The sequence below is a fragment of the Oncorhynchus masou genome, unplaced genomic scaffold, assembly GCF_036934945.1.
Source record: "Oncorhynchus masou masou isolate Uvic2021 unplaced genomic scaffold, UVic_Omas_1.1 unplaced_scaffold_987, whole genome shotgun sequence".
Lineage (NCBI taxonomy): Eukaryota > Metazoa > Chordata > Actinopteri > Salmoniformes > Salmonidae > Oncorhynchus > Oncorhynchus masou.
This window is the reverse complement of record NW_027016388.1, coordinates 240,945-256,459: the sequence shown is the minus strand read 5'-3', so window position 1 is coordinate 256,459 and position 15,515 is coordinate 240,945. Positions and strand designations below refer to the sequence as shown.

General features: G+C 41.7%; 1 protein-coding gene across 1 annotated transcript; it reads right to left on the bottom strand.

The window, feature by feature from the left end:
* Positions 1-5,308: 5,308 nt before the first annotated feature.
* Positions 5,309-14,757, bottom strand: LOC135538595 (gastrula zinc finger protein XlCGF52.1-like). The gene is made up of 3 exons (XM_064964490.1): positions 14,684-14,757; positions 10,878-11,126; positions 5,309-9,515 (listed from the first exon to the last, which is right to left on the bottom strand). Exons 2-3 carry the CDS (start codon positions 10,978-10,980, stop codon positions 8,284-8,286), a joined length of 1,335 nt encoding a protein of 444 aa, XP_064820562.1. The 5' UTR covers positions 10,981-11,126; positions 14,684-14,757; the 3' UTR covers positions 5,309-8,283.
* Positions 14,758-15,515: the final 758 nt, after the last annotated feature.

Genomic DNA, 15,515 nt, shown 5'->3' with positions numbered 1-15,515 from the left:
CGTTGTCAGACTGTCAGTTCGTATCGCTCTCGGAGCGTTCAGAGCCACACTGGACGCTCTGGCGGAGGAGGAGGGTTGATTCAAGCGTTCTGACCTCACAACCCCAGTCAAGCATCCAAGATAACTGGTTAACATTGGCTAGCTTGCTAGCTACTTCCAGTACAAATGAGAGAACTCTGACCATTTTACTCGCCTTAGCAGAGCTGGTTTGGATGTGTTCATGTTATCCAGAGCAATGCCAGTCAGATTTTTTCCATCACTCACAGCCAAGGTTAACCATTTCAGGTTCATGATATGAGGTGGGTGAGACTATATCACATGCAGATGCTGAAGGGAAAACACACCTCTTGATCTGCTTGTTTATAATGTAGGTCAAGGAGCAGCCTCGTCTCATAGACCAGATGTAACAGAGTAAATATAAATCCGAGACTCTCAAAATAGTGTGATTTGTTACATTATGGTTCCATAAGACAGATGGTTACTTAATAAATGGAATTTGGTGGTGCTGTACTGTAACAGCGAGCTGAGCCAGTTGAAAGTATTGACAACAGTGACATATTGTTGGTGACTGTGTGCTCCTTCATTAGTTTTGTGTTTATTATTATTTTACTTCTGGTACCCACCTACCTGAGAGGCATGAGGCCTGAGAGGCGTTGCACTGTTAAAATCATCCCAGTGTGGAGATGAAACACCTGTGTGTTGCAAAGCCACATGCTCTGTCCTCTCTGCTCTACCTTGGGGTTTCAATGTGGGTAATACAGAGATAATACTAATACTGAGAGAACCACTGCTCTACCTCAGTGTTTTAATGTGGGTGAAACAGAGATAATACTAATACGGAGAGAACCACTGCTCTACCTAGATGTTTTAATGTGGGAAACACAGAGTGTTTTAATACTAATACGGAGATAACCACTGCTCTACCCAGGTGTTTTAATGTGGGAAACACAGAGATAATACTAATACGGAGAGAACCACTGCTCTACCTAGATGTTTTAATGTGGATAATACAGAGATAATACTAATACAGTGAACCATTGGACATGCATTTTCCATTATGCATTGTGTTTATCACTTCAGTTCCTTAAATGTTAAATTTAAAGCATATACAGGGCATCCCTAGACTTTTTCCACATTTTGTTGCGTAACAGCCTTATTCGAAAATTGATTAAATGCATTTTTCACCCCTCATCAATATACACACAATACCCCATAATGACAAAGCGAATTTAGCAAATTCATAAAATGCATCAAATTTATTTAGCAAATTTATAAAAATGAACACCCTATTTGCATAAGTTTTCAGACCCTTTCCTCAGACTCAAAATTGAGCTTAAGTGCATCCTGTTTCCATTGATCATCCTTGAGATGTTTCTACAACTTGACTGGAATCCACCTGTGGTAAATTAGGGATGATGCAAATTTTCGCAGCTTTTCGCAGCTTTTTGTTAAAAATCTCACAACATTTCAAAGTCCTGCTACTCATGCCAGGAATATAGTATATGCATATGATAAGTATGTGTGTATACAAAACACTCTGGTTAAATCGTGTCTGTGGCTATAACAGAACGTGTTTAGGAGTAAAAATCCCTGGGAAAACTGTTCACCAAAAACACAAAAGAAATATTCATCCGCCAGTCAATGTATTGTCTAAGGCGATAGAAAATAGATGAGGATCCGATTAGAATGCCTACAAATTCCACACGATGTCGCCAGTACTGGCATTTCATGGCTGGTTTATCCTTGGTGAGATGACGCATAAGCACTTCCTGTCTTGGGGCGCACCGGAGGATGTTATGAAAGTGAAAACATGGACGATGATTTCAAGACTTGCTGCTATCGATTACAGATCGCCCCGTGATCAATTTGATAGATTATTAATGTTTATTAATACCTAAAGTTGGTTTAGAAAAGTAGTTTGAAGTGATTTGTAAAAGTTTATAGGAAACTTTTTAATTTTAAAAAGTGACGTTGCGTCTTGTAAAGGTGAATTTTCCTGGAACAGACCGGCCTTCATAAAATGTCATTTTGGCTATACAATGACGGATTTAATCGGGAAAAAGACCCAATTGTGATGTTTATGGGACATATAGGAGTGCCAACAAAGAAGCTCGTCAAAGGTAATGAATGTTTTATATTTTATTTCTGCGCTTTGTGTAGTGCCGGCTACCGCAAAATCTTTTGTTTAGGTCTCATTCAGGTATTTTGGGGGGTGCATGCTATCAGATAATAGCTTCTCATGCTTTCGCGAAAAGCATTTTACAAATCTGACATGTTGGCGAGATTCACAACGAGTGTAGCTTTAATTGAGTATCTTGCGTGTGTGTTTTAATGAAAGTTTGAGTTTTATCGAAAACTATAGGTGGCGCTCTGAAATTTCCGCTGATTTGGTTCCTGTGCAGGAACAGTCATCCTTAAGAAGTTTTTAAATGATTGGACATGATTGGAAAAGGAACACACCTGTCTATATAAGGTCCCACAGTTGACATTGCAAGTCAGAGCAAAAACCAAGTAATGAGGTCGAAGAAATTGTCCGTCGAGCTCCGAGACAAGTTTGTGGCGAGGCACAGATCTGGGGAAAAATACCAACACATTTCTCAAATCTCTGTTGGCTGGGCTCCCGCTTGTGCCATCAAACTCCTGCCCCACGTTGGGCGCAAACCTTTTAAGGGCTGACGAGTGGCGCAGCTGTCTAAGTAACTGCATCTCAGTGCCCTTGCTGTCTCTGCCTGGCCGGTTCCCCTCTTTCCACTGGGATTCTCTGCCTCCTAACCCTATTACAGGGGCTGAGTCACTGGCTTACTGGGGCTCTCTCATACAGTCCCTGGGAGGGGTGCGTCACCTGAGTGGGTTGAGTCACTTATGTGGTCATCCTGTCTGGGTTGGCGCCCCCCCTTGGGTTGTGCCGTGGCGGAGATCTTTGTGGGCTATACTCAGCCTTGTCTCAGGATGGTAAGTTGGTAGTTGAAGATATCCCTCTAGTGGTGTGGGGGCTGTGCTTTGGCAAAGTGGGTGGGGTTATATATCCTTCCTGTTTGGCCCTGTCCGGGGGTGTCCTCGGATGGGCCACAGTGTCTCCTGACCCCTCCTGTCTCAGCCTCCAGTATTTATGCTGCCGTAGTTTATGTGTCGGGGGGCTAGGGTCAGTTTGTTATATCTGGAGTACTTCTCCTGTCCTATTCGGTGTCCTGTGTGAATTTAAGTGTGCTCTCTCTAATTCTCTCTTTCTTTCTCTCTCTCGGAGGACCTGAGCCCTAGGACCATGCCTCAGGACTACCTGACATGATGACTCCTTGCTGTCCCCAGTCCACCTGGCCGTGCTGCTGCTCCAGTTTCAACTGTTCTGCCTTATTATTATTGGACCATGCTGGTCATTTATGAACATTTTAACATCTTGGCCATGTTCTGTTATAATCTCCACCCGGCACAGCGAGAAGAGGACTGGCCACCCCACATAGCCTGGTTCCTCTCTAGGTTTCTTCCTAGGCTTTGGACTTTCTAGGGAGTTTTTCCTAGCCACCGTGCTTCTACACCTGCATTGCTTGCTGTTTGGGGTTTTAGGCCAGGTTTCTGTACAGCACTTTGAGATATCAGCTGATGTACGAAGGGCTATATAAATACATTTGATTTGACTACAGTCCCTGGTTCAAATCCAGTCAATCACATCCGGCCATGATTGTGAGTCCCATAGGGAAGCGCACATTGGCCCAGCATCGTTCAGGTTTGGCCAGGGTCGGCCGTCATTGTAAATAAGAATATGTTCTTTAATGACTTGAATAGTTAAATAATGATTCCATAAAAATAAAAATAAGCTGTAGCTGTAGACTTGAAACCACAGGAAAAAGGCCCCTTAATCTTAGACTTGGGACCACACAGCAACTCCAATGACTAGCAGGCTAATGATTGCTTTGCAATGCTTGCAGTTAGCCACTGATTCCTTCCAAACCACTCATTGTTGAATTTGTCATTTGTTTTGTAATGTTCATGTCCAATGACCGATGAGTACCGATACCTTTTCTCTATAATTTCTCATTATTTCTCTTCATATGACAAAGATTAAAAAGGATTTGCCAGTAGATTGTCGACTTGATTCATGATGATGACTGCTAGCTCAGATGTTGAAAGTACGATGTTGACATGATCAGTCCAATCAAAGTTACTTTATCTGTGGACGATGACCTTGAGCCTTCTTGGATGGGCACTTCTAATGTAACTATGGCAGCACCCAAGGGGCTTGAATTTTCAAGTTCTACCCTTAGACTTGGCAGTGATGTATTGTCCCCATGAATGACAAAACACTGAGCCAATCACAGCGCTAAGCTCAGTATTTTCTGCTGGCTTGCCCCACCTCCACAGAAAGCACTGATCTTGGCTGAAACACCTGCATTTTGGAGATGCCTTACTCAAGAAAACCAAATAGACCATGTTTGTATGCAGCTTTATTAACATGTCAATAACATGTTTTTTTACATTGTTTGCAAACAGATACTTTATTTTCTCACTGTTTTATTGCTAAAACTGTGGTGCTCAAAACAGGTGGCTCACCTGCCCTGAATGATGCGTCTCCACTGAACTTATCTAGAACACTGCAGTCCGTCTGGGTGTTTAACCTTCCCAAGATCCCCCATGTCACCCTGCTCCTCCGTACATTCCACTGGCTTACAGTCGAAGCTCACATCCACTACAAGACTATGGTGTTTACTTACGGTGCAGCAAGAAGAACTGTCCCATCTCTACCTTCAGGCTCAAACCCTGTATCCCAACCCGAGCACTCAGTTCTGCTACCTCTGGTCTCATGGCCGTCCCACTGCTACAGGAGGTCAAGCTCCCTCTCAGCCCAGTCAAAGCACTTCTCTGTCCTACTGTCATACTGTCATATCTAATATGAAGAACTGAATACAACCATAAGAACCATTCAACCTGCCGGATCTAATATGAAGAACTGAATACAACCATAAGAACCATTCATACTGTCAGATCTAATATGAAGAACTGAATACAACCATAAAACCTTCTCACCCCCCCTTAAATGATTTAGATGCACTATTGTAAAGTGGCTGTTCCACTGGATGTCAGAAGGTGAATTCACCAATTTGTAAGTCGCTCTGGATAAGAGCGTCTGCTAAATGACTTAAATGTAAATGTAAATGTAAAAACAATTCATACTGTCAGATCTAATATGAAGAACTGAATACAACCATAATAACCATTCATACTGTCAGATCTAATATGAAGAACTGAATACAACCATAAGAACCATTCATACTGTCAGATCTAATATGAAGAACTGAATACTAAAGAGAAGAAGAGGTTGACTCATGTAACTTTATTTTTCATTGGCAGATCAATAAAGTTTGCTTCAATGCAGTTATCCAAACACATTCATGATCAGTAACTAAAATAACGAATCTAGTTTTAAAGACAATTAATAAACACACATATTCATTTCATAAACTGTGTATCATTAAATAAAGTTGTAAAACATCCCCCCCAAACTAATGGTGAAAAGTGATCATCTCTATCTGATACATGTTAGGGGCGGAAGATAGTCTAGTGGTTAGAGCGTTGGGCCAGTAACCAAAAGGTTGCAAGATCGAATCCCTGAGCTGACAAGGTAAAAATCTGTTGTTCTTCCTCTGAACAAGGCAGTTAACCCACTGTTCCTAGGCCATCATTGTAATTAAGATTTTGTTCTTAACTGACTTGCCTAGTTAAATAAAGGTTCAATAAAAAACGTGTCTACTTGCTCCTTCCCACAGAATACTGCAGAGGGACAACCTGGTCTCAGAGCAAAACGTATTATATATTACAAAAACATCCGTGCCACTCCATTCAGTATGGATTTCACATGACTGGGCAGGGGCTCAGCCATGGGTGGGACTTGGGAGGGCATAGGCCCACTTGGGAGCCAGGCCCGGCCAATCAGAATGAGTTTTTCCCCACAAAAGGTCTTGATTACAGATAGAAATACAACTCTGCCCCTCCCCCCACCACCTCGGACAATCCTGCAGGTGAAGAAGTCCTGGGCTGCCGTGGTTACATGTGATCTGCAGTTGTGAGGCCGGTTGGATGTACTGCCAAATTCTCTAAAAGGACATTAGAGGTGGCTAATGGTAGAGATATAAATATTGAGTGCTCTGGTGGACATTCCTGCAGTCATCATGAGAATTGCACATTCCCTGAACTTGAGACATCTGTGATATTGTGTTGTGTGGCCTTCTATTGTCCCCCAGCACAAGGTGCACCTGTGTAATGACCATGCTGTTTTATCAGCATCTTGATATGCCACACCTGTCAGGTGGATGGATTATCTTGACAAAGGCTGAAATGCTCACGAACAGTAAATATAAACAAAGATGTGAACAACATTTGAGAGACATTAGCTTTTTGTGCTGGATCTTTTTATTTCAGCTCATGAAACCAACACTTTACATGTTTAGTTTATATTGGAGGTCCAATGTAATGTAACCTAACATAGATTAGGGCCTCATTTATTTCAATTGACTGATTTCCTTATACAAACAGTAAATGTTTGAAATTGTTACGTTTGGATTGTTGTTTAGTACAATACGACTTGTAGGATGTATCGTATGTTAAGAATTACAATTCGTATGTTATTTTACGCATTGCTATTCATACAACATGTTACGAACTTGTAATATGCAAGATATGTTCCGAATTCCAATTTGTTGTTGCTGACGTTAGCTAGGTTAGGGGTGAGGGGTTTAAGATAGTTAAATGGGTTTAGGAGAAAGGGTAGCTAACATGCTAAGTAATAGCTAAAAAGTAGTAAGTAGTTGCCAAGTTGGTAATTAGCTAAAATGCTAAAGTCCTCCATGATGAGATTCAAACACTCAACCTTTGGCATGACGTTTGAGTTACCCGCCCACCCTTCCACAGAGCAGGAGTAAGGCTTCTCTCCTACGTGTAAACGTCGGTGTGTTTTTAAGCTGCCCAGTTGAAACTCTCCCTACAGACAGAGTCAGACCAGGCTGAGAGGGAAGCAGTACCACCCAGTCAATTAGCAGACTAGTGTTTGTTTTCAAAATGAGAAGAATAACAGAGGGTATTCAACACCAAGTGCAAATCTTTACAGTAGAAGCCAACAAAACACACTAAAACTGACAGGGTGCACACTGATTGGTAAAGTAAAGAGAGGCTAACATTCTATAACGCTCCCTTTCCTCTGCAGTTCTCTCACAGTGAGAACCAATAGGATTACAGTGTTCTACGCTTTCTTCATTTGATCCAATTACAACTTCCTTTATGAGATGAGAATTAAGTGATGGAGTGACTTTATTCTTAGCTGGTCAGAGAACCGATGAGGCTTTTCTCCTTAACCTCACTAGGGTAGGGGTCACTATTTTCACCTCCGGATTAAAAGCGTTCCCAAAGTAAACTGCCTGCTACTCAGGACCAGAAGCGAGGAAATGCATACAATTAGTAGAATTGGGAAGACAACACTCCAAAGTTTCTAAAACTGAAAAGAATATTGTCTGTGAGTATAACAGAACTGAAAAGGCAGGCAAAAACGTGAGGAAAATCCATCCAGGAAGTGCCATTATTTTGAAATGGCTGTTTTTCCAATGAAAGCCTATCCACCATTTAAAGGGATAAGACCCAGATTCCGTTCTCCATGGCAAACACTAGATGTGAACAGTCTTTCGACATTGTTTTAGGCTTGTATTCTGAAAAATGAGGGAGAATGACCACATTGAGTCAGTGGATAGTGGGATGTCCCCAGAGCTGGGTCCTGCAGAGCGCACCTTTCTTGTTTTTCTTTTATATTGACGACGCTGTTGCCAGTTTAAATATTATCGATTATTTAGGCTAAAAACAACCTGAAGATTGATTATAAACATTGTTTTACATGTTTCTAGAACAAAATGTGCCAACAAAATGGAGGTTTCAAGATATAAAGAGGGACTTTATCGAACAAAATTAACATTTATTGTGTAACTGGGAGTCTTGTGAGTGCAACCATATGAAGATCATGATTTTTCTGACTTTCGTGACGAGTCTACTTGGCTGGTAACTGTATGTAATGTTTTGTGTGCTGAGCGCCGTCCTCAGATAATCGCATGGTTTGCTTTCGCCTTAAAGCCTTTTTGAAAACTGACATGGCGGCCAGATGAACAACAAGTCAAGATTTATGTTGATGTATTACACTTGTGATTTCATGAAATGTAAATATTTATAGTAATTAAATTTGAATTGGTCACTCTGCAATTTCACCGGATGTTGACCAGGTGGGACGCAACCGTCCCAGGTACCCACATGAAGTTAATGTATACGTTGGTGTGTTTTTAAGTTGCTCTGGTGAGAGAAACTCTTCCCACAGTCAGAGCAGAAGTAAGGCTTCTCTCCTGTGTGTGTTCTCTGGTGAACGTTTAGCTCAGTTGATGTTTTGAAGCATTTTACACATTCAGAGCAGGAGTAATGCTTCTCTCCTGTGTGTGTTCTCTGATGTACTTTTAGCTCAGTTGATGTTTTGAAGCATTTTACACATTCAGAGCAGGAGTAAGGCTTCTCTCCTGTATGTATGAGTTCATGTGATTTCAAGGTCCCCGATCGGGAGAAACGTTTTCCACAGAAAGAGCAGTAGTAAGGCTTCTCTCCTGTATGTATACGTTCATGTGATTTCAAGGTACCCAATAGGGAGAAACTCTTCCCACAATCAGAGCAGGAGTAAGGCTTCTCTCCTGTATGTATTAGTTGGTGTGCTTTTAAGTTGGTCTTTTGAGAGAATCTCTCCCCACAGTCAGGGCAGTAGTAAGGCTTTTCTCCTGTATGGATACGTTGGTGTGTTTTTAAGGTATCCAGTCGAGAGAAACTCACCCCACAGTCAGAGCAGATGAAAGGCTTCTCTCCTGTGTGTGTTCTCTGGTGAAGTTTTAGCACCGTTGATGTTTTGAAGCATTTTAAACAGTCAGAACAGGAGTAAGGCTTTTCTCCTGAATGTGTTCTCTGATGAACTTTTAGCTCAGTTGATGTTTTGAAGCACTTTACACAGTCAGAGCAGAAGTGAGGCTTCTCTATTGTGTGTGCTTTCTGATGAACAGTTAGCCCAGTTGATGTTTTGAAGAATTTTCCACAGTCAGAGCAGGAGTATGGCATCTCTCCTGTATGTATACGTTCATGTGATTTTAAGTTATCCAATCGGGAGAAACTTTTTGCACAGTCAGAGCAGGAGTACGGCTTCTCTCCTGTATGTATTTGTTGGTGTGCTTTTAAGTTGGTCTTTTGAGAGAATCTCTCCCCACAGTCAGGACAGGAGTAAGGCTTCTCTCCCGTATGTATACGTTGGTGTGTTTTTAAGGTATCCAGTCGAGAGAAACTCGCCCCACAGTCAGAGCAGGAGTAAGGCTTCTCCCCTGTGTGTATTTTTAGGTGTATTTTTAGCTTTGAAAGAAATGGGAAAATCTCTTCACAATGTGGGCAGTGATGAGACCTCTTAGCTCTGTGATCTTCCTGCTGTTGATCTCTGAGTGTAGAGGATTTCTCAACATGGTATCCTGTGTGAACATCAAAAGAACCAGTCAGTTGGTGTGATTTTCATGTCAGTCAAATGTATTTTATGAAGACCTTTTTACATCAGTAGTTGTCACAAAGTGCTGAACAGAAACCCAGCCTAAAATCCGCCAAAGAGCAAACAACGCAGGTGTAGAAGCTCAGTGGCCACAAAAAAACTCCCTATAAAGCAGGAACCTAGGAAGAAACTCAGAGAGGAACCAGGCTCAGAGTGTTGTCTCTCTGGCAGTAACGGGTGACAGGTAACTTAGTGGTTAGAGCATTGGACTAGTAACCGAAAGGTTGCCCTTTACTTGAACCTTTATTTAACTAGACAAGTCAGTTCAGAACAATTCTTACTAACAATGGCGGCCTTCCGGGGTAACAGTGGGTTAACTGCCTTGATCAGGGGCAGAACGTCAGATTTTTACCTTGTCAGCTCAGGGATTCCATCCAGCAACCTTTAGGTTACTGGCCCAACGCTCTAACCACTAGGCTACCTGCCGCCCCTTATATGAACTGTAACTCAGTAAAATCGTTGAAATACTTCACTCAATCCTGTTTTAAAAAGTCTCCCTGTGTGACATTCCTTGACACCAACCAGAAATGTTTCCTTGGCCAAATATTACCAGATTTTCATAACAGCCAAACATGTTCTCTTGTTTCTATGTCACCAAATGTTGTGTGAGACAAAAGAGAAGGCTAGGTGAGCATCAATCACTAGTTCGGTGCAGAAGACTGCAGGGGTGTAGTGCTGCAAGTGATGAGCCGCCACAATGGTGTTTGTTTAGTAAAGTCAGATCAATGTCTTGGACGATCACCTAATGATTAATTAGTAGTCCACATAACCAAATATTATAGCATAACATTACTGTTACAACAAACAAAAAAACTAATTTCCTACGAGATTTTAGGATGGTTTACTGAATCGTCCCAAACTCAACAGCACGCACCATGAGGCAGAATGTGCTTTGATTAAAACAATATACGGGAAGTCTATATAATTTAACACCATTTGCTCTAATTTTCTAAACAAATAGTAATTCAAGAAGATTTAAATGCATATTCCCATGGAATTGATTGAGATCAAACGATTGGGCAGCAGACGCAGCTTGGTCATTTCACTGGTAAACCGTGAAGAATTATACTTAGTGATTGAGGGTATTAAACATTTTCAACGTTCTTGAGACAATGTGTGGGCAAAGACAGGAGTTACAAGTTTAAATTGTTTTTGCTTCGCTGTGAAGTCTTGAGTTGTTCAGGGATGTGTGATGTCAGAATTACAGAATTCAACCTATCAATAGACTGGTCATAACTTATGGAGGTCTAATATATGAAGATAATTTATAGATAGAACCAGCTCTTACCATGACTAACAGTTGTCCTAATCTTCTCCTCCTCTTCTTCATCTTTAATGTTGACATTCAGCTCCAGTGTTTGACTGCAGTCTTCCAGCTTCACTGATGCCATCTCTGGATCCTGCAGAGCAAACTGGGCTCCACTGTCACAATCAGGACCCAGTGACTGTAGGTTTGGACTCAGTGTGGAAGGAGAGTGACAGGATTGGTTTGTCTTCACTGTTGATGTTACCGGCCTCAGACTTAATCTGAGTCGGTCTGTAGTAATAAAGACAAACGGACACAAAACTTATTTTCTTGACAGTTCTGGCACTTTATTCTGCAAAAATATTTTCTATTTTGTCTTGTTCAATTATCTCATTTCAGTTGATCAGGTAGCTAATCCTTGACAAAACATTCATTCACGTTAGACACAAAGTACACATTTTAAATTGCACAACATAAGTGCACTTAATCTATAGTAGATTTCCTAAATTCACATAAATGCATAAATGACTCAAAAACCATTTTAGTACAAGATCACAGTATGTTTCAGGCAGCACTATGTACTATTTTCCAGAATAACCTTGTCTTCTCTATATGATTTCACTCACAAAAACCAAATGTATTTCCCATTCACACCATATTAAGAATTATCAGGGGTCGTACAGTGGCAAGTCAAATTCAAGGACTTTTTCAGGCACTAATATTTATTTACTTGAAGTCCCGTGTAAAAACCCTGAATTATAGATAAATATAGAAATAACTGAATGTGTCTGAATATTAGTACACATGTAAAGAACTGATCATCATCACATTCAGCTTCAAAACTGTAGAGCAACTGAAATGTTCTCTCTCTGATGAGGCACTACCTGCACTGAAGTCCGTTGATGCAGACCTCCTATGGTACCATGGAGGTCCACAAACAAACCTTTAAGGTCCATGTCTGTCTAATTCAGTACTAAGAAAATAAAACAAGAAATCCCTATTAACTTCTACCACACCCTCCCCTTCCCCAAAAACCCTCCCACACCCCCCAATAAACTATATCAATAGATCCCTTTCTGTGTTTGCAAACATTGGGGTTTATATCATGCTGAGACAATCCACCCCCAGGTTATCCAGATTATCAAAAACCATACCGACAGAAACATCTGTTACCCCCAACAACTCTGCTGCAGTTTACAAGATAACTTTAAACCTGGTATTTCTGCTTTACACAATCCAAGTTGTTGATAAGCTTACCAATAAAAGCTATGAAGTACATATTATTCACTATTAATGTATCCTTTGTCACAGTGCATTTATGGTTGCAAGATTTCTGAACAGGCCTCGAAACCATGTCAGGAATAGTAGAAAGACCAGTTCTGACAGGAGGTCCTCTGACTACAGGACCAACCATGGAAGCTCCATCAGTCTGACAGTAGGTCCTCTTACTACGGGACCAGCCATGGAAGCTCCATCAGTCTGACAGTAGGTCCTCTTACTACGGGACCAGCCATGGAAGCTCCATCAGTCTGACAGTAGGTCCTCTTACTACGGGACCAGCCATGGAAGCTCCATCAGTTTGACAGTAGGTCCTCTTACTACGGGACCAGCCATGGAAGCTCCATCAGTCTGCACTGTAGTTCCACCAGTCTGTCTTACAGACTCTGCATGTGATACATCATGACGGATTCTATATCTCTGAGCATCTCTCTGCACCTGGCATCCACCAAATGCTGCTCTGTGTGTCCTCCCCACAATTGCAACACTGAACCGTCACATTGGTCCAACATTCACCGTAATCATGTTCCCCACCACACTTGGCACATCTTTTCACTCAAGTAACATGTCCCATTCTTTGTCATTTAAAAACAATGTGATGATTCACTGTTGCTGCTCCAGTTTCAACTGTTCTGCTATGGAACCCTGACCTGTTCACCGGACGTGCTTCCTGTCCCAGACCTGCAGTTTTCAACTCTCTAGAGACAGCAGGAGCGGTAGAGATACTCACAATGATCGGCTATGAAAAGCCAACTGAAATTGACTCCTGAGGGGCTGACCTGTCGCACCCTTGACAACCACAGTGATTATTATTATTTGACAATGCTGGTCATCTATGAACATTTGAACATCTTGGCAATGTTCTGTTATAATCTCCACCCAGCACAGCCAGAAGAGGACTGGCCACCCCTCATTGCCTGGTTCCTCTCAAGGTTTCTTCCTTGGTTCTGGCCTTTCTAGGGAGTTTTTCCTAGCCACTGTGCTTCTACACCTGCATTGCTTGCTGTTTGGGGTTTTAGGCTGGGTTTCTGAACAGCACTTTGTGACATCAGCTGAAGAAGGGCTTTATAAATACATTTGATTGGTTGATTGATGAGGTTGGGTCAAAATCTCTGACATTGAAGCTAAGGAATCCTATTCTGTACTTTTCCAGACAAAACCTTCTAACACCTCAACAGCACGGATAAGCTTTCACTTCTTTAAACCCCTTTCCTACTGATCAACCTTTAGGCTTCAACCACTCTGTCTCCTTCATATGTTCTTTAACAATATCATCCATGGACATAGATATTGCGACCTCACGAGATTATTACTCCCTTCAATTTCGCATCAGCTCCAGGGTCCTGGCTTCTGAGCTTCGTCCCATTATGATTTTCCAATTGAATAATCTTCCCTTGCTGAACCTGACCAGCACAAGATATTAACAATCTACCACTTTCAATGTTTTATTTCACCTTTATTTAACCAGGTAGGCTAGTTCAGAACAAGTTCTCATTTACACGCCTGCATCCCAGTTTAACTTCACCTCTTTTTATGGCCTTGGTTAATCAGGGTGTGAATGAGGCCCTGTGGTCTCCTCAAACAACATCCCAACTTTCCACTCTAACACATTATTACTCCAGCTGCCTACCGTGGGCCTCTGGAGTTTCTATACTACTACTGCTTCCAGTATCAATAGCTCTGTTCTTCCTATGTCTTTCCACTACAGACCATTCACATACTAGGCCCTCATCCTCCCGCTCCATATCATCACAACTGTCCCCCACATTGTTTGCATTCCAGCACAGCTGTTGCTTCTCAGACTCTCCATTTCCATTGTTTCATGGTGTCAAACTCATTCCATTGAGGGCCGAGTCTCCGCGGGTTTAATTTTTTTCCTTTCAATTAAAACCTAGACAATAAGATGAAGGGAATTCCTTTCTAATTAGTGACCTTAATTCATTAATCAAGTACAGGTGTGGAGCGAAAACCCGCAGATACTTGGTCCTCCATGGAATGAGTTTGATACGTGCTCCGATTCATCCGCGTTAATCGACGCCATTCCATGCAGTTGGCCTCTCTCTCCAAATGGTGAAGGTTAACTTCAGTTAGTGTCAAAATAGAGGGAAGCTATCACACAGCCTCATGTCGCCATTTCACCACGAACAAACTCCAAGAAAGACGACCGAAACGGTTCCCGCAATTTGCCTCGCCTCATCCGAACCTTCCTGATCTCGCGAGCTTACATTAACGAAAAAGTGTATGTAAACTCGCGAGAACAGGATGGTTCGGACGAGACTACTGACCAGCTCATAAACATTTTACACAAAACCAAGAACATGTAAAAACGAACTTAAATAAATGGAATCTTTATGAAATGACTTTGACGATATTATGTTCATAGACTTTGGGTTTGTCTGAGTGTATCTATGTGACTTGTAAAATCGTTTTTAATCAAGTTCTTCACTCACTCGATTAGACTCCAAAATAACACACACAATTAAAACCATTACCAGGCGTGAAACGGATTTGTTACCAAGCATGTTATATATTCTTTCGACATTAGAAAGTTTAAACATGCTATTACATACCTACAATGATACATTCGAAACGGACACAACCACTATCGACAAAACAACACAGTTCTGTCGATTCGACCCGGAACTTCCTGTTCCCCACTTGGACAGTGCAACAGCGTCATCTTCTTCTCTGGTATACTGACATTTACACAACTATAACGTGTCTGCCGCCACCTACTGCAAGGTTAGTAAACTGTAGAAGAAAATACATTTCCTTTGCGGAAAAGGGGAGGGGGAACAACGACCTCAAAACAAAATTCAAAAATAGATAAATAACAACATCCCACTCGTTCAGTCACAGTCCTATTCAAATCACATCCCTACACAGTCTCATGGGCCTCGTAGGGAGGAACATCTTCAGTCAGTATTCCCTGCAATCAGTGGTGTAAAATACTTAAGTACAAATATTTTAAGTACTTTTGGGTGTCAGGGAAAATGTATGGAGTTTTGGGAGTATCTGTACTTTACTTATGATATTTTTGACAACTTCCACTTTTACTCCGCTACATTCATAAAGAAAATAATGTACTTTTAACTCCATACATGTTCCCTGACACCCAAAAGTACTCGTTACATTTTGAATGATTAGCAGTGCAGGACATTTTTTCAATTCGCGCATCCCTACTGCATCTGATCTGTCGGACTCACTAAACACAAATACTTTGTTAGTAAATTATGGATGTGGTCTTAAATTCAAGCCAGAGTGCCAGAGTGCGCTTGAGCGTTCGTAAATTCAGAGCGTTGTCAGACTGTCAGTTCGTATCGCTCTTGGAGCGTTCAGAGCCACACTGGACGCTCTGGCGGAGGAGGAGGGTTGATTCAAGCGTTCTGACCTCACAACGGC

What these genes read in the sequence shown, in the direction of transcription:
- LOC135538595 (XM_064964490.1), bottom strand. Translation starts at nt 10,980, where the DNA reads ATGGCATCAGTGAAGCTGGAAGACTGCAGTCAAACACTGGAGCTGAAT. An exon ending in TAGGACAACTGTTAGTCATG is followed by an intron (nt 9,516 to 10,877) that starts GTAAGAGCTGGT and finishes ATGTTCACACAG; the next exon opens with GATACCATGTTGAGAAATCC.